Genomic DNA, 25,710 nt, shown 5'->3' with positions numbered 1-25,710 from the left:
CCCAGTAAAACGGAGTATAATCCTTCAAGGGAAAAAATGTATATTTAATGAAATAGAGAACTTTCAAGCATTCCTGACGTAAAGACCAGAGTTGAATAGAAAATTTGACATTCAAACACAAGACTCAAGAGAAGCATGAAAAGGTAAACATGAAAAAGAAATCATAAGGACACAATAAGGTTAAAAGGTTTACATTTCTATATGAGGAGATATAATGTACAAAAATATTTATAGTAGCTCTTTTTGTGATGGCAAAGAATTAGAAATTGGTGAGATGCCCATCAACTGGGGAATGGCTAAACAAGTTGTAGTTATTTGATTGTGATGGAATGCTATTGTGCTATAAGAAATGGCAAGCAGGAGATTTTCAGAAAAACCTGGGAAAACTTAGATGAATTCATGCAAAGTAAAATGAGCAGAAACACTAGAACATTGGACACTGTAATAGCAATATTGTAAAGGATGACTTGGCTACTCTGATCCAGATGATCTAAGACAGTTCCAAATGACCCATGATGAAAAATGCTCTCCATCTCCAGAGACAGAACTGATGAACTCTGAATGCAGATTGAAGCATACTTTTTTAAACTTTATTCTTATTGTTTTATTTTTAGTGAGTTTTTTTTGCAACATGGCTAATATGGAAATATGTTTTGCATGACCTCACATATATAATTGAAATCAAATTGTTTGCCTTCTCAAGGAAGGGAGTAAGGCAAGAGTGAGGGAGAGAATTTGGAACTCAAAATTTTTGTGAATGATTATTAAAAAATTTTTGTTAATGTAATTAGGAAATATTTAATGAAATAAAATCTTAAATTAAAAAATACTTTACTTTTATCTAGAAAACCATTGTTCACAATGGCCAGGAAGTAAAACTTTTAAAAAGCAAAGAATTCTTACATAATGAACAATGCTGCCCTGAGAGTGCAGTACATACACCATGGTCAGCCACTCTGTTGGATTCTCATCATAAACTGAGCTATAAGCCAGGGAAGGGAAAAAGCTACACACAGCTTATGGTCAGTCTCCTGTGAAAAGTTCTGAATCCACTGCCCCTGATGCATTTTCTCTACAACTTTCCATCTTCCTCCATGTCTACAATAGAGATTTTTAAAAGTCTGCTATACCAGAAAACTCTACCCTCCAGTTCTGATCATGTAATGAATCTCTCTTCTCCTGTTTGTGACAAATATAAGTCCTAGAGTCTTGAGGCATTTGCAGAGAAGGATTGAACTTGTTCTCTTTGACTTCAGAAGGCAGGAAGTGAATAGCAAGCTCTGAATAGGCAAGCTGGGTAGTATAGTAGATAGAGTGCTAAACCTGGAGTCAGGAATATCTGAGTTTAAATCCTGCCACAGACCCTTATTGGCTGTGTGATCCTGGACAAGTCAACTCTTCTCAGACTCAATTTCCATATCTGTAAAATGGGGATAATAATAGTATCTACCTTGCAGGGTTGCTGTGAAGATCAAATGAGATAATATTTGTAAATTTGTAAAAGTGCTGAGCGCAATATCTGGCACATAGTAGATACTTAGTAAATGCTTATTCCAGGGGTGGGGAGCCTACATTCTTAAAGCCACATGTGGCTGTAGGTTCCCCACCCCTGGATTGTTCTTTTTCCTTTCCCTTCAAGTGAGGTAACATATATAAAGTGTTTTGCAAGCTGTAAAGTGCAAGCTTTAAAGCCTTCCTTTCCCTTCAAGTGAGATAACATATATAAAGTGTTTTGCAAAGCCTTATGTATTAGCTACATAAATGCTAGCTGTTATTGTTGTTGTTGTTCTGTAGTATCCAACTCTTCATAACCCCATTTGGGGGTTTTCTTGATAAAAATACTGAAGTGGTTTGACATTTCCTTCTCTGGCTCGTTTTACAGATGAGGAAAATGAGGCAAATGGACTCAAATGATTTGTCCAGTCACATAGCTTGTATGTCCAGTCACATAGCTTGTAAGTGTCTGAGGCCAGATTTGAACTCACAAAGATGCATCTTCCTGATTCCAAACCCAGTGCTCTATCCACCGTGCCCCCTGCCCTAGCTATTATTATTGCAGATTTGGCTTCATTTAAGGTTTCCCCCCTTCATAGAGGTTTGTTTTTGTTTGTTTGTTTTTCACCAAGTCTGGATATTCACTCATAAGATAGATTGTAGAGAAGTGAATTGTTCAGGTATAGGATGGACTAAGTTGATTTCAGAGATCCCAACTCTTAGACCCCGTGCTTCAAGTCCGGAGTTCTTTACAATACCATTCTGCCCATCACTGTCTTCTGTGGCTTGGCATTCCATTTCTGGGCAATTACAATTGTTTTTTTTTAAAAACTGCCTTATATTGGGCTTAAATCTGCCTCTTTAACTTCTACTCATTGGTTCAAGTTGTATGTTCCATAGCCAAGCAGAGTAAATCTGATTCCCTCTTCTATACGACAACCCCTGTAACTGAAACTGAAATATGGGAAGACTGCAGTCATGTTCTTGCAAAGTCATCTCTTGTCCAGAATAATCATCCCCATTTTCTACATGGTTTGAGTTTTTTTCAGTATTTTATTATTATAAGTTTCATATGTGTATATGTGTATATCCATACACATTTCCTTACAAATTCTGGATATCAGACCTTTATCTTATACATTTCTTGCAAATGTTTTCTCTAGTTCATTTCCATTTTTTTACTCTAGAGAGAATTCTTTTTATCACACAAAATCCTTTCATATTTACATTATCAAGCCCTCAATTTTTGCCTCTTATTTCTTGCATCTTTTTGATGGATACTCCACAAAATCTATTTAGTATTCCCCTTTGTGTTTTGGAAGTAACTTTGAGTCCTTGAAGACTCCACCAGGGGTGCATAAGTGATAGAAAGTTCTTCCAAACTAGAAGAACTTCAGTTATAGTCTTAGCAACAGTTTACTGACTGAGGGCCAGCCTAGATGATTACAAAGGTATCAGTAGTGTGTTGACCATTGGGTGATAAATTCTTTGGCTATGGAGACCCATGAAACATATACTAGTGAAAAATGCAAGAAAGGAAAGAGAAAGGGAGGTAGAGAAGAAAGGGAGGAAAGAAATAAGCAAGGGAGAAAGGAAAGTAGAAAAGAAGGAAGTGAGGGAGGAAGGGAGAGAGAAAAGAAGAAAGGAAGCAATGTAGGAAGGAAGAAGGGAGGGAAGGAACTGGAAAGAGGGAGGGAAGGAAGGATTTGTTAAAAACTTGCCGTATGCCAAGCATTGTGCTAAATTCTTTACAAATATCTCATTTGATCTTTACAACAAGCCTAGGAGGTAGATGCATGCTATTATTATCCTCATTTTATAATTGAGGAAACTGAGACAGACAAGGGTTAAGTTGATTGTCCAGGCCTTCATTACTTTGTGGTCCTTTCTTATGCTTCTTCAGTGATGATGGTGGTTTGGTACAAAGGAGGACAAAACTCACCAAGTACCATAGTTTTTAGACCATGTATAAACACGCACTGGCTGGTACTCTAGACATGAAATCTATGTCCAGTGTCTAAGTTGAGATGCTACTTTAGCAAGTGAACCATATCCATACTTACAATTTTGCATTATAAATGAAAATAGAAAACATAAGGTGTAGCTAAATGGAAGAATAGCTCATAGTTTCCCCTCAGGGAGGTGAATGAGTTTGCAGAATTGGTTTCATTTATTCTCAAAAACAACATGAAACCCCATTTCATGGAGCTCTTGGTCATCTTGCCTTGCTCATCATAAGTAGCTGAGTTAGAGCAAAAAGGTGAATACAAAGAGGGTTTTGGCTTAAATGATGCCAAGTGGCACAGAGGAGGATGAAGCAATAGAGAAATCATAGAAAAAAAAAACTTGACAAGATTCTCCAGATCAAGTCAAACCTTGATGCTAGCTATCATCACTGTAAAGGTGAGCACACAGGAGCATGGTGAAATATGTGCAACATCTCTCAAATACACCCCCTTCTCTCACCTTTGTAACATCTATCAAATATGTCCCCTTCTCTCCTCTGACACTGCCACCACTTTAATGTGGGCCCTCATCACTTCACACCTGGGCTATTGCACTAGCCTGCTGGTGGGTCTGCCTGCCTCAAGTCTCTCCCCACTCCAAGTCATCCTCTATTTAGCCACCAAAGTGATTTTCTAAAGCACAAGTTTAACCATGTGACTCCTTTCTCTACTCAGTCAACTCCAATGTCTCCCTACAGTCTCCAAGATCAAATACAAAATTCTCTGTTTGGAGTTCAAAGTCCTTTGTAATTACCACACACACACACACACACACACACACACACCCCTTTCTAGTCTTTTACACCTTACTCCCTACAACATGCACTTTGATCCAGTAACACTGACCTCCTTTTTGTTCCATGAACAAGACACTCCATCTCTCGGCTCTAGTCTCTGGCCATCTCCCATGTCTAGAATGCCATCTCTCCTCATCTCTGCCTCCCGGCTTCCCTGAAGTTCCAGCTAAAATACCATCTTCTATAGGAACCCTTTCTCAACTCTTCTTAATTATCTTTGTTAATTATTTCCTATATATCCTGTATGTAGCTTGTTTGCATATGTTTGCTCATTGTTTCCCTCATTAGATTGTAAGCTCCTTGAGGTCAAGGACTGTCTTTTGCTTAATTTCATGTCTCCAGTGATTAGTACAGTGCTTAACACAGAACAGGCACTTATTGACTGACTGACTGACTGATATGTTGGAAAACATGGTTCAAGATTAAGAAGTGAAAGAATCCATAGGCTTCTCAGAATATGCAAGTGTGTCTAACTTATGGATCACACTACTTTCTTCAAGAAGAAAGTTGGAAGTCACTAAACATGGCAAACATCTCCCCAAAAATCACAAAATATAATACTGAATATAACTTAGCAGACAGGAAAAGACTAGTTACTACTGTGCAAAGCCTCCACTGACCCACTGCAGATGAACATTGCAATATGCAGGCAAACATGCAAATTTTCAGGCTTATGCGGTGCCTGAAAGTAAGCATGCAGTGCCTAGAGTAAGGACCAGTGAATTAGCATGTCTGTATGTCCATTCCACAAGGGACAAGTAGTTAAAGGATATGGACAAATAGTTTTCAAAATAGTTTTTTTTTTAAACTCTTACCAGCCGTTTGGAATAGAGTAATGCTTTGGACTCACTTTTCTCTCTCAGGGCAAAGCTGGTTCCGTGGCCTCCTCTGGGTTCTAAGGGTATCCCTGAGGGGACTGAGGAAGTATCTTTTCTCTAATACAATCATTCTCTCTAGGCAGCTAGGTGGAGCAATGGATCCCATCTTCCTGAGTCAAATCTGGCCTTAAACACTTCCTAGCTGTGTGACCCTGGGCAAGTCACTTCACTCTGTTTGCCTCAGTTTCCTCATCTGTAAAATGATCTGGAGAAGGCAATGGTTAAACCACTCCAGTATCTTTGCCAAGAAAATGCCAAGTGGGGTTACAAAGAGTTGGACACAACTCTGAACAACAAAAATCTTTTTTTTTTCTCGCTGTCTCCATTTCTCTCTCTGTCCCTCACTTCCCCTTTTACTCTTTCATCCCCCTCACCTCCCAGTATATTGTTGGATTCTAATAATTTCATTTATTTTCTTTTCATTTGTTATGAACTTTCCTTGTGAATTTTCCTTTTTCCCTTTTGATATTAGCGATTTGGTTTTCCTTTCTTCTTTTTTTTTAATTTATTAAGTGCTTACTCTGTACTAGGAATTATACAATGCAAGCAAGCCAGTCCATGTCCTCAAAGACCTTACATTCTGATGGGAGAATACAACCCATAAAAAGAAGATGTAAACTGGGGAATGGGGGAACAGTATGAAATGATGCATAGTGAACTAAGCAGAACCAGGAGGACAGTGTTTTACAATGAATACTCCATTATAAAAGAAAATAAGTGTGGAAAAAAAAACTTAAGAACTATAACCAATGCAATGATCCCTCTTTTGATGATGATTCCTGCTACCTGCCTCTTGGTATAGATGTGATGAACTGGAGGTCTATTAGAAAGTTTACATTTTCAGACACAGAAGCAAGTAGAATGAAGTTCCCAAGGGAACATAGGCAAGAAGAGCATTGCTGGGTTTACCGTGTTAAATTAGAAATATTCATTGAAAAAAAAGTTCATAGAGGAGATTCATGATTTCAGATATAGTCCTCTGTTTCTTTCTTTGTGTGGGGAAATGTTTGATATTTATCAAATTCATAATCATAAAAAGCCATAATAACAATAATAATAATTAATAGACAAAGGTTCTTTTTCTGCCCCTTTTGGCAATCCAACCATTCACATTCAAATGGGGGTAGTATCCTGCATCCTTCACAAAATGATTTAATCCTTTTTCTTTACGCAACAATTGAATTTCTATTCCTAAAATTAATTTTCAACCTCATTTAGGTTTTTTGTGCACAAAAGTTCTTTACCCTTTCAGCAACTAGACTGCTCCCGTAGGAAAAAGACAGTGCCTTATCTTAATATGATGATAGTAATGAAACAATCTCTTCCCATGTCTTCTTTGGTACTGTTTCTTGTGTATGTTTTTCTGGATGTTTTAAAATTATTATTGTTGTTGTTTTTATAGTTGTAAGTGTGTATACTGTGGAATTTGAAAAAATTCATGTGATTATAACAATTTCTTTCCTAACTCCTTGGAAAAATTTTTTAAATATCTTTTTTATACCCATTGGAAAATACTCAGAATCTACAAGGAAGTGATAAAAATTTAAGAGACTACCCATTTCCCAAAGGACATTTAGTGATTATTATCAGATTGTTATAAGCAATATTTATTTTGAAGATTTTATTTCTGTCATTCTTGTTCAAGAATTTTGATTATTCCTTTGATTTGAGATAAGCAAATCCATCCACCTTTTTTCATGACCTTGTTTATTTACTGCATTCTTTCCATCTATCAGCAGGACTTTCTTCCATACCTCCCTTTTCTTTGATATTAAATCCCCAGTTTTTCTGAATTGCCCCACGATTCACACAAAAGCAAACAGAAATGTTTTTTACTCTTACCTTTAGGTTCTTGTTAGTCGGTGAGCGTGAGAGCCTATGTCAAATTGTAGGTGAAAACCGGGTTGGGTGGAGTGAACCTCTTCCACATTGCCAAAGTAAGTTGCTAACCCAAGCCACAAAAATTCACAGGGTGAACTTTGTATTTTGCATAGCAAATACAGTTTAAAACTGCCTTGCCAAAGGAGCATTGGCGCGTATTTTGCATACTGTGTTAACTTTTATTTAAACCTTAAACACTCAGAGCATTTATTTTAAGAATGAAGGTACTATTCATTCTGAGATTTGCAACACAAAAATTTATTTTCTAAAGCTATTAAACCCAGCTATCTAATGAATGCCAGAACTTATTCTGAAAGAGAAACATCAGCCCCATATCTGGTAGGCAATATGAGGTTATATCTTTGTATAAAGAGAGGAGCTTTGCCTTTATAAATGTCAGCACCTTGCCCTTGCCCCTCACTCTTGTTATTTTTCTCATCTATGTAAATGCCTTTTCAGTATTTTAAAATGTTCTTTACCCACTGATATTGATCGTTGAAATATACATCTTTATTCCAAACTCTAGTTTTTAAAGTTTCTGTTATACATTATATGTCAGATGGATTACAAATCTTATTATTATCTCTATGTCTATATTAAATTTTAATTAAAGGAAAAAGTAGTCAGAGAATCTATTACTAATTTTGTTAGTCATATCATTCAATCAGTTTGGATTTCCTTTGGTATTGCTTGGAGGGATTTCTTGTGGATTTTCATTGATAATTTCTTTCAGATTTTATTGGTCTTTGAGGTTCGTTTTTCCATTTTCAAATAATGGGTATGTTTACAGGGCATGTAATTTTGGGATACAATCCAGTTTTTAATAGTGTTCTGTTATCTTTTGGTTTTACATTGTCTAGATTTCTCTATTTCTCCTTTCCCTTCCTAGAACAAAGAATTTTTAAAACAGAGGAGCAAAAAGAGGAGGGGAAATGCAATAAAGCTGATCAGTGCCTCTCTTTCATTAAATATTCATTTCCCCCGTCTGATTATACTCAATTTTGCTGGGTAGGTTATTCTTTGTTGTAATCCTAGCTTTCCAGAATATCATCTTCCAAGCCCTCCATTCCTTTATAGTGGTAACTGCTAAATATTATTTTATCTTGACTGTGACTCCATAGTATTTTAATTCTTTCTTTCTGGCTACCTTCAGTTTTTTCTCCTTGACCTGGAAATTCTGGATTTTGGCTGTAATATTCCTGGGAGTTTTCATTTGGAGATTTCTTTCAAGAGCGGCGTATTCTTTCATTTTTTACTTCACCTTCTAGCTCTAAGATATATGGGTAGTTTTCCTTATAATTTCTGGAAATATGATGTCTAGGCTTTTTTTTTGTTCATGACTTTCAGTTAGCCCACTGATTCTTAAATTATCTCTCCTTGAGCTATTTTCCAAGTTGGCTGTTTATCAAATAACAGATTTCACATTTTCTTCTATTTTTTTTAAGTCTTTTGACTTTATGGCTTCTTAATGTGTCATGGAGTCATTAGCTTCCATTTGGTCGATTCTAATTTTTAAGGAATTATTTTCTTCAGTGAGGTTTTGTACCTCTTTTACAATTTGGTCAGTTCTGATATTTGAAAAAAATTATTTATTTTTAAACATTATTTTCTTTTTAAATTTTGAGTTCCAAATTCTCTTCCTCCCTCTGACCCCCTCCCATAACCACTGAAAAAGTAAACAATATGATATCAATTCTACATGTGAAATCATGCAAAACCTGTTACCCTATTAGCCATATTGCAAAAGTTAAAAATAAAACAAAACAGGTGAGACAATTATACTTCAGTCTGTAGTCATTGTTCATCAGTTCTCTTTCTGGAGGTGGATAGCATTTTTTCATCATGAGTCCTTTGGAACTGTCTTGAATCATTGTATTGATCAGAGTAGCCAACTGTTTCACAGTTGATCATCGTTACAACATTGCTCCCAATTGATGAACATCCCCTTGATTTCCAATTCTTTGCAAACACAAAAATAGTTGGTATAAATATTTTTGTACACATAGGTCCTTTTCTTTTTTCTTTGAACTCTGGGATACAGACCTAGTAATTGTATTGCTGGGTTAAGGGGTCTGCACAGTTTTAAACTTCTTTGGGCACAGTTTTAAGTCATTCTCCAGAATGACTGGACCAGTTCCCTGTTCCACCAACACTTCATTAGTGTACCTATTTTCCCTCATCCCCTCCAGAATTCATCACTTCTGATAGGTGTATGGTGATACCTCAGAGTTGTTTTAATTTGCATTTCTCTAATCAGTAGGGATTTAGAGCATTTTCTTTTTCCTGTGACTATTGATAGCTTTGATTTCTTCTTCTTAAAACTGTCTGTTCATATCCTTTGACCATTTATCACCTGGGGAATGGCTCTTATTTTTATAAGTTTGACTCAGTTCTCTATCTATTTGAGAAAAGAGGCTTTTATCAGAGAAACCTGATATATAATTTTTTGCTATTACTTCGTTGTCTGTGGTACCTTTTAGCAAAATGTAGTTTCCCTGATTATCTCTTTTAATTAGATCTGCTTTTGCTTTTGGTTTGGCTGAGATCATGATCGCTACCTCCGCCTTTTTTACTTCAGCTGAAGCATCTTAAATTCTGCTCCAGCCTTTCATTTTACCCTGTATATGTCTTTCTGTTTCAAATGTACCTCTTGTAAACAACATAGTGTTGCACACTGGCTTCTAACCCACTCTCTCTGCTGCCTTTTTGTGACTGAGCTAATCCCATTCACATTCACACCTGTGATTACTGTGCCCTTGCCCGGTTGTTCTTTTCTCTCTCTTTTTGTCCTGTCCCTCCTCAAAAGTCCATTTTGTTTCTGATCACTGCATCCCTTAATCTGCCCTCCCTTTCATCATCCTTCCTCTTCTCATTTATTCCCTTTCCCTCTTATTTCCCTGTTAGGTAAGATGGATTTCTATACACATCTGAATATGTTTATATCTTCTTCCCTTTTTGAACCAATTCTGACAAGAATGAAGTTTAAATACTTCCTGTCTCCCCCACCCCACCATTTCCTCCTTCACTGTAAAAGCTCTTCCTTGTGCACCTCTTTTATGTGAGAAAATTTTCCTCATTCTCCCTTTTCCTTTCCTCCTCCCAATATACTCCTCTTTTTTGTCCCTTCATTTTTTTGGGGGGAGATCATTTCAACATCTACTCATACCCATTCCCTCTGACTATGTAAACTCATTTTAACTGCCCTAATAATGATAAAGTTCTTAGGAGTTCCATGAATCATCTTCCTAGGTAGGAATGTAAACAGTTTAATTTTGAGTCCCTTATGATTACTCTTTCATGTTTACCTTTTTATGTTTCTCTTGAATCTTGTGTTCCTTTTTTCTCATTTAATTTTTATTTTATTTTTTCTCAATTATATGTAAACAAAAATTTTTAACATTTTTTAAAATTTTTGATTTTCAAATTCTTTCCCTCTCTCCCTCCCCTCCCTTTTCCTTGAGAGGGCAATTGATTTAATATAGATTATAAATGTATAGTCTTGCAAAACATTTCCATATTAGCCATGTTATAAAAGAAAACAGACCAAAAAAACCCCAAAAACCAAGAATAGTAAGTTTTGTTTACAGTATGCTTCAATATGCATTCAGACTTCATCATTTCTTTCTTTGTAAGTGGGTAGCATTTTTCATCATAAGTCCTTTGGAATTATTTTGGATCATTATATTTATGCTGTGTTGTGTTTTTCCCTACTTAATAAAATTTTTAAAAAATTTTCCAATTACATGTGAAAATAGTTCTCAACATTCACTTTTATATGATTTTGATTTCCAAGTTTTTCTCTCTCCCTCCCTCCCTTCCCACCCCTTCCCCAAGACTGCAAGCAGTCTGATATAGGTTATAGATGTACAGTCATATTAAATATATTTCCACATTAGTCATGTTGTAAAAGAAGAATCAGAACAAAAAGGGAAAACCACGAGAAAGAAAAACCAAAAAACAAGTGAAAATAGTATGCTTTGATATGCATTCACAATCTATAGTTCTTTCTCTGGATGTGGATAGCATTTTCCATCAAGTCTTTTGGAATTGTCTTGGATCGTTGTATTGCTGAGAAGAGTTAAATCTATCATAGTTGATCATTGCACAGTGTTGCTGTTACTGTGTACAATGTTCTCCTGGTTCTGCTCACTTCACTCAGCATCAGCTCATGTAAATCATTCCAGGTTTTTCTGAAATCAGCTTGCTCATCTTTTCTTATAGCACAATAGTATTCCATTGTACTCATATATCACAACTGGTTCAGCCATTTCTCAATTGAAGGGCGTCCCCTCAATTTCCAATTCTTTGCCACTACAAAAAGAACTACTATCAATATTTATGTACATGTGGATCCTTTTCCCATTTTTATGATCTCTCTGGGATACAGCTCTAGAAGGGCTATTGCTGGGTCAAAGGGCATGCACATTTTTATAGCCCTTTGGGCATAGTTCCAAATTGCTCTCCAGAATGGTTGGATCAGTTCACAACTGCGCCAACAATGCATTAGTGTTCCAATTTTCCCACATCTTCTCCAACATTTATTATTTTCTTGTTTTGTTATATTAGCCATTCTGATAGGTGTTATGTGGTACCTCAGAATTGTTTTGATTTGCCTTTCTCTAGTTAGTAGTGATTTACAGCATTTTTTATATGACTATATATATAGCTTTAATTTCTTCATCTGAAAACTGCCTGTTTATATCCTTTAACCATTTATCAACTGGGGAATGTCTTGTATTCTTATAAATTTGACTCAGTTCTCTATATATTTTAGAAATGAGGCCTTTATCAGAAACATTGGCTTCCCAGCTTTTTGCTTTCCTTCTTATCTGGGTTGCATTGGCTTTGTTTGTGCAAAAACTTTTTGACTTAATGTAATCAAAATTATCCATTTTGCATTTCATATGTTCTCTCTCTCTTGTTTGGTCATAAATTCTTTCCTTCTCCATTGATCTGGCAGGTAAACTATTCTTTTATCTCCTAATTTGCTTATGTTATCTCCCTTTATATCTAAAATTTAAAGCATGTATCCATTTTGACTTTATCTTGGTATGTAGTGTGAGATGTTGGTCTATGCCTAGTTTCTGCCATACCATGTTCCAGTTTCCCCACTTTTTGTCAAATAGTGAGTTCTTATGCTAGAAGCTGGAGTCTTTGGGTTTCTCAAACAGTAGGTTACTATAGTAATTTACTATTGTGTCTTGTGTACCTAACCTATTCCACTGATCCACCATTCTATTTTTAGCCAGTAACAAATAGTTTTGATGATTGCTGCTATAATATATATAATATTATATATTATATATATATAATATATATTATATATATTTATTATATAGTTTTAGATCTGGTATGGCTAAGCTACCTTACTTTGCATTTTTTATTAATTACCTTGATATTCTTGACCTTTGTTCTTCCAGATGAATTTTGTTATTATTTTTTCTAGCTCTATAAAATAATTTTTGGTAGTTTGATTGGTATGGCACTAAATAAGAAAGTTAATGTAGGTATAATTGTCATTTTTATTATATTAGCTCTGCCTACCCATGAGTAATTGATATTTTCCCAGTTGTTTAGATGTGAATTTGTTTGTGTGAAAAGATTTTTGTAATTGTGTTCGTATAGTTTAACTGGTTTTATCTTAGCAGGTAGACTCCTAAATATTTTATATTGTCTATAGTTATTTTAAATGGAATTTTTCTTTCTATCTCTTGCTGCTGGGATTTGTTGGTAATATATAGAAATATTGATGATTTATGTGGGTTTATTTTATATCCTGCAACTTTGCTAAAGTTGTTAATTATTTCAAATAATTTTAAATTGATTCTCTAGGATTCTCTAACTATACCATCTTATCATCTGCAAAGAGTGATAGTTTTGTTTCCTCATTGCCTATTCCAATTCCTTCAATTTCTTTTCTTCTCTTATTGCTAAAGCTAACATTTCTAGTACAATACTGAATAATAGTGGAGATAATGGGCATTCTTGTTTCACCTCTGATCTTATTAGGAAAGCGTCTAGATTATCCCCATTATAGATAATGCTTGCTGATGGTTTTAGGTAGATACTATTTACTATTTTAAGGAAAATTACATTTATTCCTATGTTCGCTAGTGTTTTTAATAGGAATGGCTATTGTATTTTGTCAAAAGCTTTTTCTGCATCTGAGTGTTGTGTTTCAGTGTCAAATTTTCTATTCAGTCCTGGTCTTTTAGTCAAGAATGTTTGAAAATTCTCTATTTCATTAAACATCCATTTTCCCCTAAAGGATTATATTAAGTTTTATTGGGTAGGTTATTTTTGGTTGTAACCTAGCTCCTTTGCCTTCCAGAATGTCATATTCCAAGGCCTCTGATCCTTTAATGTGGAAGCCACTAAATCTTATGTGATCTTTACTGTGGCTTCATGATATTTAAATTGTTTCTTTCTGGCTGCTTGAAATATTTCCTCTTTGATTTGGGAATTCTGAAATTTGGCTATGATATTCCTGGATATTTCATTTTGGGATCTCTTTCAGGAGGTTATTGGTGAATTTTTCAATTTATATTTTACCCTCTAGATCTAAGATATCATTATAGTTTCTTGAAATATTGATGTCTAGGCTCTTTTTTTGATCATGGCTTTCAGATATTTCAGTAATTCTTTAAATTGTCTCTTCTTGATCTATTTTCCAAATCAGTTGTTTTCCAAGTGAGATATTTCAAATTTTCTTCTTTTTTTCATTCTTTTGACTTTGTTTTATTGTTTCTTTATGTCTCCTGGAGTATTAGCTTCCAGTTACCCATTTATGATTTTTAAGAAATTATTTTCTTCAGTAAGCATTTGTACCTCTTTTTCCATTTGGCCAATTCTGCTTTTTGAGGAGTTCTCTTCAGTGAATTTTTGTGCCTCTTTTACCATTAGATCAAGTCTATTTTTTAAGGTGTTATTTTCTTCTGTATTTTTTTGTGTCTCTTTTATCAAGCTATCAATTCTCTTTTCATAGTTTTTTTACATCACTCTCATTTCTTTTTCCAATTTTTCATCTACCACTTTTATCTCTTTCTTTAACTCTTCCAGGAATTCTTGTTGAATTTATGTCCAATTAGCATTTTTTCTTTGAGGTTTTGTTTATAGCTATTTTGCATTACTGTCTTCTTCTGAGTTTTTATTTTGGTCTTCCCTGCCACCATAGTAGCTTTTTGTGATCAGGTTCTTTTTTTGCTGTTCGCCCATCTTTCCAACCTATTTATTGACTTTGAACTTTATGTTAAAGTTGGACTTTGCTCATTTGAGGGTGAAGAGGTACTGTCCTAAGCTTCAGGCTTTTTCATGCTGCTGTTTTCAGAGTTAGTTCTGGGGATCTGCAAGTTTTTTGATGCTTCCAAAGTGGTATGATCTGGGAAGAGTTTTCGTCACCACTCTCATGGTCTGTACTCTGTTTTTTTTTACCCAAAAAGGAACTCTGCTCCCCTCTAGACAGAAGCACTAGCACTCCTCTTTGCCCTGGAACTGTAACCAGGGTCCCTGCTCCTCTGGGACCAACCACATGCATTCCTCTCTACCCTGGAACTGCAACCCAGTATAGGCAATACTGTTGCCAGTCAGTACCAGACCCCATACCCAGCACCAGCAACAGGTGCCCTGGAATCTCTTTTTGAATGGTTGTCTGACCCCCTTATGTTCTCTGAGCTGAGAGCTCCTGAAGCTGCTGTGGCAGTTGCTGCTGCCACATATGTGGCAGCTGTGGACAGACTTCCAACCTGATGTCACAGATCACTCCTACAGACCTCTTAAGCTTATTTGGCTGGGAAAATGTCTCAGGATTACCCTTTGTTGACTCTGCCACTTCAAAATTTGATTTGAAGTGTTACTTTAAAGTTGTTTAGAGGGGAATATTGAGAGAGTTCAGCTGTGTTTCTGACTCTAATATGCCATCTTGGCTTTGCCCCTCATCAGTTCTGATCTTTTATGAATTCCTTCAGTACTTTTGTGCCTCTTTTGCCAAGCTGTTAATTCTCTTTTTATAGTTTCCTTGCACAGTGATCTTTTCTTTTTCCCAATTTTTCTTCTAGTACTCTCATTTGATTTAAAATTTTATTTTTGCTCTTTTTAAAAATCTCTTAACTTTTCTAGGAATTCTTGTTGAGCTTGTGTCCAGTCTGCATTTTTTTTCCTCTTAGACTTTGCTTGTAGATGTTTTCAAGTTTTCTTCTTCTAAGTTTGTGTCTTGAGCTTTCCTGTCACCATAGCAACTTTTTTGCATCCAGGTTCTTTTTGTTTGTTTGTTTGCTCATTTTTTCCAGCCTACTTCTTGACTTTGGACTTTACAGTGTTGAGCTATGCTCACTCCTGGAGTCTGGCCTGAGTCTTTTTATCTCCTGTTTTCACAACTAAGTCTGGGGAATTGTAAGTTTTTGGTGCTTCCAAAATGGTGTGATCTGGGTAGAGGTCTGCCTTCCTGGTCTGCAAATTCCTGACCCAATTTGGCTTTGTTGGCTTATGTGTAATTGAGTTTTCGTAGACTGCTGCTGGACACTGAGTCACAGTTAGCATTCTGGAAGGTTCTGCAGGTTCAGTGTGATTGAACTGTTGACTTCCCCTTGGTTTTGGTCCTGTCCTGTTTTATTCTACTGCAAACTTATGTATAAGGTTAAAGGTGAAAACTGAATCCCTCCTTTGCTCTTGGGCTTCGAGTCACACAGCTATGGCTCAGGAACTTGTTCCTTGCTCCTTACGTAGGTAGAACCCCTGCTCCCTCGTGACCGTGACTGCTCTTCTCCTCCCAGGAACTGTCATCTAGAACAGGGTAATTAGCAACAGAGCTGCCATATGGCATCCATTCCTGCTCCCAGTGATAGTACAGGAATCCCCTGCATTGTCTTTCTGCCTGAATCTTCAGTCCCTTTACCATCCTTGGGAGCTATACTGCTCCCCATTCCTGCTGCTGCCGCAGTCCTGTGATGTTTCTTCCTCCTACCATGCTACTGCTACTGCACTGTGCACTTGACCAACTCCTACTGTAGGTCTTCAGTCCTTTCTATCTATCTTCCTAAGCTTCCCTGGGCTGGAAAAACTGACTCATTGTGACTTTTTCTTGGCTTTCCCAATCAGAAATTGGTTTGGCATGTTTTCTAGGTCATCATGGAGAAATATATGAAGTGGAAAAGACAAAATGTCTACCTCTCACTGCACCATCTTGACTCTACCCCCAAGTGTTGGCAAATCAAATTATTTTTTCATATCTTTTTTTTGCAAGAATAGTTTAAATTATTTCCTTGTTAAACATAAATGTTTTTTACATTTCTGATTAAGCTCAGGTTTGTAAGGTATGTTATTTTGGGGTTGCATCTTGACCTCCTTTGCTTTTCAAATTATATTATTCTGATGCCTTTTGGGGTTTCTAGTAGTTGCAGAATACTCTTACAGAAATTTGAACTTTCTCTCCTTTTTTATATTTGGAAGCTGTTCTCCTGACTGCTTGAATAATATGTTGTTTCTCATTGGAATTGTTCAATTTAAGCACTGTATGTCTTAGACTTTGAAGCATAGGTTTTTCTATTATTTTCTGAAAGCAATCTTATTAACTGATGCTTTGTTTTCTGTACATAAAAGTTCTGGACAGTTTTATTATTTCTTGCATTATGGTATTGAGTTTTGCTTTTTTTTTTTTTTTTAGTTTGTCATATTCTGGGAGACTTCTGATTTCTGTTCTCTCTGCAAATCCTATCTTCAAAATCAGTGGTTTTTGTTTTTGTAGTATCTTTTAGTATTATTTCCTCTTGCTTATCTTCTTCTAGACTGTCCACTTCAGTATATTTGCATTTCAAATCTATTGTTCTCTCTTTTGCTTCTTTGGAGAGACTACAATGGCTTCAAGTTTTTCTATTCTGCTAATTATTTCTGTATAAGACAAAATTTCTAATATTTTCTCTTCTAACTTCTTAAGATTTTCATTTGTTTTTTGAACCATTCTAGGACATCCTGGTGTGGTTCTATGATTCCATCAAGCATTAGTTCAACTTTATTTGAGCAGTAATATTCATTTACAGATGCTTGTATTTTTTCAATGTTTTATTATGCATCTTTCTAATTTTAATGTCTTCTTTGTTGGTTTAGGTTTTTAATTGAATTATCTTCATCTTGAAATCTTTGGTGGTTTTAGCTTTTTTTTTCTCTCACATTCCCTGTCACTTACTTTGTGACTACTTCCCCTTTGATAGTAGGTATACTCTTGGAGCTAGACCAGAATGCTATTTCAAACTTCACATTGAATTATTTACTTTTTTCATTGCCCCAAGTAGTTTCTAAAGGGATAGGATTGGCCCTAACTGGATTTCTGTCCCCTTTCCTTAAGGTCTGGTACAGCCATGCCCTGTCCCAATTCAGTCTGTTCTTTGTTTCTCTAGCCATCGGTGTCTGCCAGGTTTTGCAAAGTCAGGGAGGGCAGAATAAATGTTCTGGGTAGAATTTCTGTAACTCAAGGGCTATTCCAAGTAAACAGAAGCCTGATTCACCCAATTTTCTTCCTTATCTCCCCTCCCACACACCCTGCCATCTTGACTGGTCAATGTCTGATGTTTATTGCAACAGAGTGAGGGAGAGTAGAGTAGAATGTCTGAATCAAGAAAGGAGATCCCTAAGTGTATTCCAAGGCACAAGACAGTGGGTCTATTTATGCCCACTCTGCCAGAGAATAGAGGCTGGCGTGCCAGGAGTACTGAGTATATGTGAGGATTAACATTGTCGATGATTATTTTTTAAGATTTGTTACCTTGTTCAGTTTCCTGCAGTATGGCATTCAGGTTATTTGATTTCTAGGGTGACTGTTATACATTAGTTGTCTCAGTGTATCTTATCTTCAAGGTCTTGTAATAGAAGTCATGTGTTCTTCTAAAGTTACCACTTTTGTTTTTGCTTCTCTTCTACCAAATTTTCTTCCATTTCTGTATTTTTTAGTTTCATATCTGTCATTCTCTCTTTCAAATCCTCTGCGTCTTTGGAGATACTTTACATCATGTGTTCTAAATTTTGTACCTGTGATTTGTCTTTAATTCAATATTGAAAGCTCTAGTTTCTGACCCCATTTTTATCTTAGTATCTTTTCAAAGTTTTTTCTCTTTTGAATTATTCTGGAGTTTTTTGTTTGTTTTTCCCTTCTATTGCCTCGTAATCTCTAGGGACTCTAAAATTCTCTTCTTCATTGTGGTTCATTTTCCACCATAACATAATTTTGTTTTTATAATATACATAGTATAATATGTTACGGTGTCTCTGAATTTTTCCCTGTTTTTGCTTCTGTCTTTATGAGATTCTCTATTGATTTCTATGCTTATAACCTAAGAGAGTTTCTCAGAGCTTTGAGAGGTTAAGTAACTTGCTCTGGATGCGTGTATACATCAGGGAAGAGAACAGAATTTAGTTCTTCCTGACTTTGAGGAGGCCTTTCTACTGTGTCATAATGCCTTGTGGGTGGAGTGGGAGGAAAAGGGAAAGAGGGAGAAGGGGAAGGAGGGAAGAGAGGAATCTTGAAGAAGCTGAAACCTTATTCAAACCACTATTGAGCTCCCTTTGCACTTGTGTGTATGTTTGTTTTTCAGTCATTCTCTGTCATCCACCTCCAACTATCGACAATGGGAGATACACAGGAGATTTTAAAGATTATTTTAATTATGGACAATCAGTGACTTATACATGTAATGAACCACATACACTTATTGGAGAGAAATCCATCCATTGTACTACAGAAAACATGAGAGATGGAGTATGGAGTGCCCTTCCCCCTCAATGCAAAGGTGACTCATTTTTATGAATTTGATTCATTGATTCATATAAACATGAAAAGAAAATTAGAAAAATAATGACTTTAGGCATTCCTGGAAAATGAAAGAAGATGCTAATTATTGTTTTTAAAGTTAATACTACTGCTGTTATATTTCTTAAGAAGGTTAACTATAAACATTTGAAGACTCTCTGTAGATAGGTTTGCATATTTGTATAGTTCTCTTTGTGAATCCCTTTTCTTTAAATATAGTTGTATAAATGGTGTGTTATCAGTTAGTTTCATTTGTAGCCCCCACCTTTGACCAGCTGAGTTTAATATCAGTTCATATCATCTACTTACTGTCGACTTGAAAGTTGTTTAAAGAGGCAACAAGCTAAGTGAAAAGTAATATCATATTGTTTATTCCCTTAAGTTAGCGACATGTACATGGAGCCAGAGCTTTAACTCTGACTGAATCAAGCAATTTTAGGAGGACATTTAAACCCTGACTCAGGATGTCTGGGTTACTCAAAAAAATATAGCCTCCATATGTTTTTTAACATATAGCATGGGAAAGGAAGTTTCTTAGTTGAATAGGTTGTAAATACAATAAAATAGGAGAATGTCAAAGTGTCAATTGAAATTATAGATCCAGGATATCTGTGTTTCCCCTACATAACATATGTCCATAGATATGTCCAAGATAAGAAAAGTCCCAGTATTCAAGAGAGTGTCTCGTCCTAGGTATCCTGTGTTTAGTGATCACAAACAGGAAGAATGCTGGTCAGTTTCATCTGGTCCTGTAGCTGCTGACACAGGAAGGGGCATTTTTAGTTCGCTCAGAGAGAAAAGATTAATTCAGGTTTTTGGCCCTTATTGGGGCTCAATTGATCTTAAATGATTATCAATACATAGACTCAACCATTCATTCAGTAAGTATTTAGTAAGAATCCATTATAAGTCAGGTATTAGGGAGACAAAGACAAAATGAAATGGTCCCTACTCTCAAGAAGCTTACCTTCTAACAGAGTAGATAAAATGTACAAATGAGATATTAAGAAAGCAGATATAAGGTCACCTTAGAAGGGAAGGTACTAGCAGCACTCTCTCTCTCTTCCTCTCTCTCTTTACAAAATTATGTTTATATTATAAATATACATATGTATGTATTTATATCACACATCTCTATATTTTAAGCCCCCAAAGCCATAAAGGCAAATCTTTCTCCTAATTAGCTTCCTCAGAAAAAATTCTGTCATTGTCCTCAAACTTTGGAAATTAAGGAAGAATGATGTCTGGTTAGGATCCATGTAGCTAAACATCTCTATGTAAAAACAACCCCAGTTTATTAATTTTGATGTCATGATGTTCAAAATCACATTTTAGTTGGTTTATTTAATATGAAATATAAATCTAAATTTAATTTGAAATATAAATCTTTTGATTATAATAATTACTAGCAATTTATATAGTGCTTTAAGATTTGCAAAGTGCTTTACAAATACTATCTAATTTTATCTTCACAACAACCCTGAGAGGTAAATGCTGTTATTATTCTCATTTTTTACAATTTAGGAAATTGAGGCAGATATTAATTTATTTGCCCAGGGTCACCCAGCAAGTAAGCACCTGAGGCTTGATTTGAACTCAAGTCTTCCTGAATCCAGGTCTACAATTCTATCCACTATACCACCTAGCTACCTATACAATTTTATTTTTTTAAAAACTAGACCATTTTGTTCACCAATGATATATTAAATGAAATGAACTATTTTAAACTCATATCTACCAAAAATGTGGAAATTAAAATTTTCTATATTTTTCTTTTTTTGGCCTAGTTTAATTGTATACATTTGGGATTCAAAAGATAAGCACAGCTCTGGTGTAAATGCATCTTTTAAAAAATGTTTATTATAAACCTAACCATATCAACCAAAATAAGAAAACAAATAAAGTAAGGAATCAGATCCTACATGCAGAGAAACATCAGCAGAGACTGTAACAGGAAGATTAAAGGAAACCTATAGAGTCTGAGCAGCAGGAGAAAAGAAAAGAGTAGGAAGGAAGGATTAAGTGACTGCTAATTCAATTCTGCATGACAGCCCCATTTCAAACATAACAATGGGTTAAGTTCTAGTTGTATTGGTTCTTGCTAATCAAAGGAGATTAATCAAATTAGTGTCATCTCAAGAGAATCTGAGGGGAAAGCACTATAAATCAAGTTTCATCACAAAAAGAGCTACTATAAATTTTTTTTATACAAATAGGTCCTTTTCATTTTTCTTTGATCTCTTTGGGATACAGACCTAATAGTGGTATTGCTGGAACAAAGGGTATGCACAGTTTTATAGCCCTTTGGGCATAGTTCCAAATTGCTCTCCAGAATGGTTGGATCAGTTCACAACTCCACCAACAATGCATTAGTGTCTCAGTTTTCCCACATCTACTCCAACATTTATCATTTTCCTTTCTTGGTCATTTTAGCCAATCTAATAAGTGTGAGATGGTACCTCAGAGTTGTTTTAATTTGCATTTCTCTAAGCAATAGTCATTTAGAGCATTTTTATATGACTACAGATTTCTTCATCTGAAAATTGCCTGTTCACATCCTTTGACCATTTATCAATTGGGGAATGACTTGTTTAGGATGTATTTTTTAAAAAGGTTTGTGTAAATTCAGAAAGGCAATGATCACTAAGAGGCACCATGGTATGATTACAAACAGGTCATACCGTTGTGGTCTGAGAGGTTGAGACCCCTCAAAGACTGGAGTACAGGACGGGGTCGTCTGGAATGAATTCACAGACTCAAGCATTCTTTAAGTCAAGTTGGCAAAAAGTTTATTGTTACACTTTTCAGCAGGCAAGGATTCTTAAGGAACCTGTAACCTTAAAGGGGTACAGTTAAAGTTTATATAGAATAAAATACAATAAAACATGTACCAAATATGCTAAGTAGGTGATTCAGGGCAGGATTAGGGAGTGTGTAAGGAGTGGTCAGTTCTTAAAGGAACATGCACTTTTTGCATGTATTGCACAGGCATTTTACACAGAGTTCACTGGGAAAAGCCTACAAGGGACGAGCCACATAGAGGCGTGGTTTTAAGTTAACTAGCAGTTGGGTTAACTGAGAGTTGTCCAGTCTGCCACCAGTCAATGTCTTGTTTGACAAGATAGATGTAGAGCATATCCATATATCTTAGGGCTAGAATGTAGATAATGAGGAGTCTAGGATGTACATAATGAGATAAGGCAGTAGTATAGATAGTCCAGTGGGTAAGAATATCTTTGTGACCCAGTGCAAAGCCAGTTCAAACTAATAATTCTTTCAGGTGCTGTTTGTCACTGCACCAGGGAGAGAGATAAGGGTCTTGCTGGGGCCCACCCATGAGTACTTGCTAGGCACAGTGTGCTTGGGCTGGGGAGAAACTGCCAGAGACAGTGTTTCTGAGGCTAGGGAGAAATTGGGGTTCGAGTACAAGCACAAGCACAAGCACCCAAACACCCAAGCACCCCATCAGTACTAGATCAATCTTATTTTCTTTTTAGCTTGGGTTGCTAGAGTGTTGTATAATGGGAATGTTGTATAATGAAGCCTTCTTAGATTTTAGCACAGCATTTAACATTTTTTATATTATCCTGTATTTTCTGCCCTGTTGCCTGCTCCAAACAGAACTAGAGAGGCCATGCTTGGGAGGAACTAAACCCCTGGGCTCAATACTTGCTGAGCTCCATAACTACCCATAGTGTATGCCTACCCAGAGGCTGTGTTCTCTAGAACTTATGCCCTGGGGCACTGCTCTCCAGAATGATGACCGTCTCTCTCAGAACATTATTGTTTCTTTTTCCCTTTCTTACCTTCCCACCTCCCCATCATTTCTGGAACCTCTAACCATGATCAAATCAACTCTTCTCATATAAAATTTGTTAATCTGCTTACTCCCCTATGGTTCTACTCATAATCCCTGTAACTTTCTGGACCAAATGGCCCCTTCTAGACTACCAAACTTTTATGTATGTTGTTTAGAATGTAATAATGGCTAGTTCTTTAAGGTTTGTAAAGCACTTTGCAAATATTATATCATTTTATCCTCATCATAACTGTGGGAGGTGAGTGCTATTATCATCTCACTTTACAGCTGAAGAAACTAAGGCAAACAAAGATTAAGTGATTTGCCTACAAGATTACACAGCAAGTAAGTGTCTGAGGCCAAATTGGAACTCAAGTTTACCCGATTCCAGGTCCACTGCTCTACCACCTAGCCACCTCCAGCTGGATCTTCTTGTAGGCCACGGCCGTCTTTGCTTTTGCATTTGTAGCCCCAGTACTTATTACAATGCTTGGTGCATAGCAAGCACTTAATAATTTTTTTCCATTCATTAATTCATTTATTCATTCACTCTTTCATTCCTCTTCACCAGGCCATTCACCATCATAACCCCCCCACCACCACATATTTCACCTTTTGCTCTGAGAACTGTAATTAAATCAATGCTACCCTTGCTTCTAAAAAGAGAGTGGCAATTGAGTGTCTGGTTGTTACCCTCATCACCATTGTGATTTCCTACATCATAATTCCCTTCCCACCATTCTCATAGATAGATAGATAGATAGATAGATAGAGAGATAGAGAGATAGAGAGACAGATAGAAGACATGTATGTGTGTGTATATATAAAATAATTAAAATGTTATATACATATTTGTATATGTATACATATATGTGTATATACATGTGTCTGCATGTGTAGATGGAATTGTCTACCTTTTGTAGCCCTTAATACTTAGTATTAAGTAGTAAACTCTTAATAAATAATTTTTATCCATTTCATTTATTGTACAAGATAAAAAAATTATAAACTACAATTCACTAAAAAAGATAAAAATACAGTTTTAACATAATAACATTCTATTGACTGTGTTTCCTCTTCTAATCTCTGATGTGTCTATGTACTACTCACATCTTATGACCCCTTTTTATATTGACAGAGTCTGTGTGCATGTTATAGAAATTTATATGCATTTCAACCACATACAGACATTTAGGTAGCACAGTGGACAGAGTGCTGGACTTGGGATCAGGAAGACTCATCTTCCTGAGTTCAAACTGGCCTAAGACACTTTCTAGCTATGTGACCCTGGGCAAGTCACTTAACCCTGTTGGCGTCAGTTTCCTCATTTGTAAAATGACCTGGAGAAGGAAATGGCAAACCACTCTGGTATGTTTGCCAAGAAAACCCCAAATGGGGTCACAGAGAGTTAGACATGGCTGAAACAACTGGACAACAACCACCACTGCTCTGTCTTTGCTATAAATACTTATGAATAGCTTTGGATTTACAGTGTTTATAAATAACTGGTAGGAAATCTTTTTTTTAAACATTCTTCTAACTACTATCCCATAATACCTAGCGCAATTCCAAATACTTTATTAATTTATTAATGATGAGACCACTAAACTTTTATTAACTTTAAAAATGAAATTAGGTCTGAAAATATTTTTGGTGGTTCATTTTTGTCCCAGTGCCACAACCCCACATTATAATATGATATAAACAAAAAAGATACAAAATGAAAAGATGAATATAATGAATATTCTTTTAATAAAGAAAAAAGTAATTGTTTTCAAAGGATTCTTTTTAGTCTTTGTTTTCAACACTTCCCCCACTTCAATGTAAAATGATTGATTTAATTTTCAGTTGTCCGTTGTGGAAAACCAGTTCTCCCAAATGGACATATGCTGTCTAGAAGAGGGCCACCTTATAAGTATCAAGACACTGTGGTTTTGGAATGCAATGCTGGATTTTACATGGAAGGCGAGCAAAGGATTTTCTGTGGTTCTGACAACTTGTGGGTTCCTCGTATTCCACATTGTACACCAGGTAAAGACCAGCACTTCAGAAAGAAAAACAGCACTTCATTTTTCTGTTATCTGCAAAATCTCTATGACTTCACTGGGTGGAGATAAAAAAAGAATTTGTTCTACTATTAAGTATACTAGAAATTGTGCTATTTTGCATTGGGTTTTGTAATTTGGGATTCTTAGGAAGACTTGAGTACGAATCCAGCCTCAGACACTTACTAGCTGTGTGACCGTGGTCAAGTCATTTAACCTCTGTCTGCCTCAGTTTCCTCATCAGTAAAAGAGTGATAATAATAGCATCTACCTCCCAGGGTTGTTGTGAGGATCAAATGTGATAATATTTGAAATGTGATTTGCACAGTTCCTGGTACATAGTAGGTACTTACTAAATGCTTGTTACTTTCTTCACTTGAGTGTCCAGAGTTTGCAAGTAGAACACTGGCGAGGTTAAAAAATTAGTCTAGAGATAAAGAAATGGACCTTACTCTGAAATGTTAAAATGATGGAAATTTCCACATAACTTTCTCCACGGCTCCATCTCTACTCCATATCTGGGAAGATTTCTTCAATCTAGTTGAATTTTATCTTTTATATAACTTCAGAGGCAATGTACCCTGTGGCTATACACATTTCATCATACAGAATATAAGAGGAAAATTCTCTACTTCCCAAATCACAAACCCCTTTTCTGCTTTCCCTAAGAAGCAAAAGGAATAGAGGTAGGAGCCACAAGCCTAGGACACTTTTTAGGGATCACAGGATCTATCAGCTAGTTCAAGAAAATATGAGAGGGTCTCACCAGGTGACACAGCTTTCAAAAGCTGCTGGTCCTGGGTCCCAGGAATCTGCCTCAATACCAGGCAGTACCACCTCCCAGTGCCAATAAGTAGTTTGTATTTTTGCTCTCAGTTACTCAGTCTATCCATCATAATAGGTGGAGGCTTGGGCAACCATTCCAGCAGCATCCACACCCTAAAACATCAGTCAGTTCCCTCTTTGTGACCAATAGGACTAGTGCTGTGCATAGCACTGCTGTTTTCTTCATCATT

The 25,710-nt window shown here is 36.0% G+C and overlaps 1 protein-coding gene across 1 annotated transcript in view; it reads left to right on the top strand.

Annotated features, from left to right (window-relative positions):
- The window catches only part of LOC114050009 (C4b-binding protein alpha chain-like), a 58,310-nt gene that overhangs the window by 10,112 nt on the left and 22,488 nt on the right, over positions 1 to 25,710 (top strand). The window contains exons 4-6 of the mRNA XM_027871521.1: positions 7,024 to 7,112; positions 18,636 to 18,830; positions 24,498 to 24,680. Of these exons, the coding sequence (XP_027727322.1) occupies positions 7,024 to 7,112; positions 18,636 to 18,830; positions 24,498 to 24,680 (467 nt within the window). The remainder of the gene's footprint in view (positions 1 to 7,023; positions 7,113 to 18,635; positions 18,831 to 24,497; positions 24,681 to 25,710) is intronic.

The sequence above is a fragment of the Vombatus ursinus genome, unplaced genomic scaffold (assembly GCF_900497805.2).
Source record: "Vombatus ursinus unplaced genomic scaffold, bare-nosed wombat genome assembly UNPS02014798.1, whole genome shotgun sequence".
Lineage (NCBI taxonomy): Eukaryota > Metazoa > Chordata > Mammalia > Diprotodontia > Vombatidae > Vombatus > Vombatus ursinus.
Note: the sequence above shows the minus strand (reverse complement) of the source record. Positions and strands in the feature narration are given on the sequence as shown.